This window comes from Penaeus vannamei, chromosome 43 (genome assembly GCF_042767895.1).
Source record: "Penaeus vannamei isolate JL-2024 chromosome 43, ASM4276789v1, whole genome shotgun sequence".
Classification (NCBI taxonomy): Eukaryota; Metazoa; Arthropoda; class Malacostraca; order Decapoda; family Penaeidae; genus Penaeus; species Penaeus vannamei.
Window position 1 is genome coordinate 17601489 of NC_091591.1, and position 3511 is coordinate 17604999.

General features: G+C 49.6%; 1 protein-coding gene across 1 annotated transcript in view; it reads right to left on the reverse strand.

Moving 5' to 3' along the window:
• Positions 1–875, reverse strand: part of LOC138860818 (uncharacterized) — a 32957-nt gene extending 32082 nt beyond the window's left edge. Inside the window, exon 1 of the mRNA XM_070119160.1 lies at positions 812–875. Within this exon, the coding sequence (XP_069975261.1) occupies positions 812–875 (64 nt within the window). The remainder of the gene's footprint in view (positions 1–811) is intronic.
• Positions 876–3511: the final 2636 nt, after the last annotated feature.

A 3511-nucleotide genomic window follows, 5' to 3' on the forward strand; every position in this document is an offset into this window, starting at 1 on the left:
TTTTTTTTACAGAGAGAGAGAGAGAGAGTGAGTGAGAGAGAGAGAGAGATAGAGAGAGAGAGAGAGAGAGAGAGAGAGAGAGAGAGACAGACAGACAGACAGACAGACAGACAGACAGACAGACAGAGAGACTGAGAAAGAGACAGAGAGAGAGACAGAGAGAGAGACAGGCAGACAGACAGAGAGAGAGAGAGAGAGACAGACAGACAGAGAGAGAGAGAGAAACTGAGAAAGAGACAGACAGACAGACAGACAGACAGGGAAAGGCTTAAAAAGAGATATATAGAGAAAAAAAAACGAGAGAGAGATAGAGAGGCACAGAGACAGAAAGGCTGAGAAAGGAAGACGGATAGAAAGACAGACAGACAAACACACACACATACACATACACACAGAAAGAGAGAGAGAAAGAGAGAGTGAGAGAGAGAGAGAGAGAGAGAGAGAGAGAGAGAGAGAGAGAGAGAGAGAGAGAGAGAGAGAGAGAGAGAGAGAGAGAAAGAAAAAGAGAGAGAGAGAAAGAAAGAAAGAAAGAAAGAGAGAGAGAGACAGAGACATAGAGGTAACAACAGAGAGACAAACAGACAGACAAATTCTTATGAAAGCAAGAAGAATAGAATATATTAGTAGGGGAAGCTCACAGGTGTAGCTCGCGCGCGCGTACTCTGGCCTTTGGGATAGACGACTTCCTTTCTCCATACAAACGGAACAAACAAGCTCTCTTCTTCTCCTTTGCCATTTCCTCCTCCCGTTTCTCCCCGCCGTCATCTTCCCCGAATTCCTTCTCCTTCGCCGATGTAGTACAAGCAATTACATCCCTCGTCCCTTTTCCTTCCATCTGTCCAACGTCTCTCTCGCGCGTGGATATAAGGTGCCATCGCGAATATAAGGTGCCATCGCGGTAGGAGAAGAAGCCCCCCCCCCTCCCCCCTCCCCTAGGCGCAGGTGGGGAGGAAGAAGCCCCCCCCTCCCCCCTCCCCTAGGCGCAGGTGGGGAGGAAGAAGCTCCCCCCCCTCCCCTATCCCCTAGTCGCAGGTGGGGAGGAAGAAGTCCCCCTCCCTCCCCTACCCCCTAGGCGCAGGTGGGGAGGAAGAAGTCCCCCTCCCTCCCCTACCCCCTAGGCGCAGGTGGGGAGGAGGAAGAAGTCCCCCTCCCTCCCCTACCCCCTAGGCGCAGGTGGGGAGGAAGAAGTCCCCCTCCCTCCCCTACCCCCTAGGCGCAGGTGGGGAGGAAGAAGTCCCCCTCCCTCCCCTACCCCCTAGGCGCAGGTGGGGAGGAAGAAGTCCCCCTCCCTCCCCTACCCCCTAGGCGCAGGTGGGGAGGAAGAAGTCCCCCTCCCTCCCCTACCCCCTAGGCGCAGGTGGGGAGGAAGAAGTCCCCCTCCCTCCCCTACCCCCTAGGCGCAGGTGGGGAGGAAGAAGTCCCCCTCCCTCCCCTACCCCCTAGGCGCAGGAAGAAGTCCCCCCCCCCCCCTACCCCCTAGGCGCAGGTGGGGAGGAAGAAGTCCCCCTCCCTCCCCTACCCCCTAGGCGCAGGTGGGGAGGAAGAAGCACCCCTCCCTCCCCTACCCCCTAGGCGCAGGTGGGGAGGAAGAAGCACCCCTCCCTCCCCTACCCCCTAGGCGCAGGTGGGGAGGAAGAAGCACCCCTCCCTCCCCTACCCCCTAGGCGCAGGTGGGGAGGAAGAAGCACCCCTCCCTCCCCTACCCCCTAGGCGCAGGTGGGGAGGAAGCCCGTCGAACCGAGAGCACAACGAAGGCGCCGAAGGAGAGCGAAATGCGACTCGGGCCGGAGGTGTGATACTGCAGGCTAAGCCACGGCAAGGCGAGGGGATTTATGTTCAGCAGCGAGTGGGGATTTGCCGCGAAGTGGAGCTATTACCTCGGTGGGGAGTCAGGTAGCTATTCGACGGCGAGGCATGGGAGTGGGGCTGCAGCAGCGGCGAGGTATGCGACACGACGGGGCGAAACGGGTCGCTTGGTCGATGGTTCTTCAGGGGAGAGGGGGGCGGGGGCGAAGAGGGAGAGAAGTGGAGGAGAGACAGACAGATAGACAGGCAGAAAGACAAGCAGACAGACAAACAGACAAGACGGGGGGGGGGAAAGAAGGAGAGACAGACATAAACAGGCAGATAGACAGACAGAGGGAGAGAAGTGGAGGAGAGACAGACAGACAGACAGACAAGACGGGGGGAGGGGTAAAGAACGAGAGACAGACAGGCAGAAAGACAGACAGACAAGACGGGGGAGGCAAAGAGGGAGAGAAGTGGAGGAGAGACAGACAGACAAGCAGAAAAACAGACAGACAGACAGAAAAGACAGGGGTGGGGGCAAAGAGGGAGAGAAGTGGAGGAGAGACAGAGAGATGGACAGGCAGAAAGACAGACAGACAGACAAGACGGGAGGGCAAAATGGGAGAGAAGTGTAGGAGAGACAGACAGACAGACAGACAAGACGAGGGGGGGGGCAAAGAGAGAGAGAAGTGTAGGAGAGATAGACAGACAAGACGGGGGGGGGGGGTTAAAGAAGGAGAGACAGGCAGAAAGACAAGCAGACAGACAAGACGGGGGAGGGGGCAAAGAGGGAGAGAAGTGGAGGAGAGACAGACAGACAAGACGGGGGGGCAAAGAGGAAGAGAAGTGGAGGAGAGACAGACAGACAGACAGGCAGAAAAACAAATAGACAGAAACACAGGCAAGACAAGACGCAGAGAGAGAGAGAGAGAGAGAGCAAGAAAGAACGGAAAAAAAAAAAAATGAATATCAGCGTTTGTCTCTATGTAACTGGCCCTAAGCTTCGACAAATGCTCCGTGTCACTCCCGCAATGACGCTGATTTGAACTGCATACCCCTTATATATATATATATATATATATATATATATATATATATATATATATATATATATATATATATATATATATATATATATATATATATTTTTTTTTTTTTTTTTTTTTTTTTTTTTTTTTTTTTTTTTTTTTTTTTTTTTTTTTCTCCTGCGCTAGTTGTTAATTTAAAAAGTTGCGATGTGAGCTTAATAGAGGCTTCATTTATCTAGCATTGTTTTGTGTGTCTTCTCTAAATCCCTGCCAAGACTTTTATGCTGGTTAAACACCGATCAAGCAGAGCAAAGAACGTGTGTTTAAATCCAGCTTTGGAAAATAAATAGTCAATAGGCCGGAGGGGACTAACTTTTCGTCAGGTATGTATGTATATATGTATGTATAATTGTGAATATATAATATATGTGTGTGTGTGTGTGTGTGTTGTGTGTGTGGGTGTGTGCGTGTGTATGTGTGTGTGTATGTGTGTGCGCACATATATGTGTGTATATATATGTATGTATATATATATATGTATATATATATATATATATATATATATATATACATATATATATATATATATATATATATACATACATATATATATATATATATATATATATATATATATATATATATATATGTATGTATATATATATATATATATATATATGTATATATTTATATAT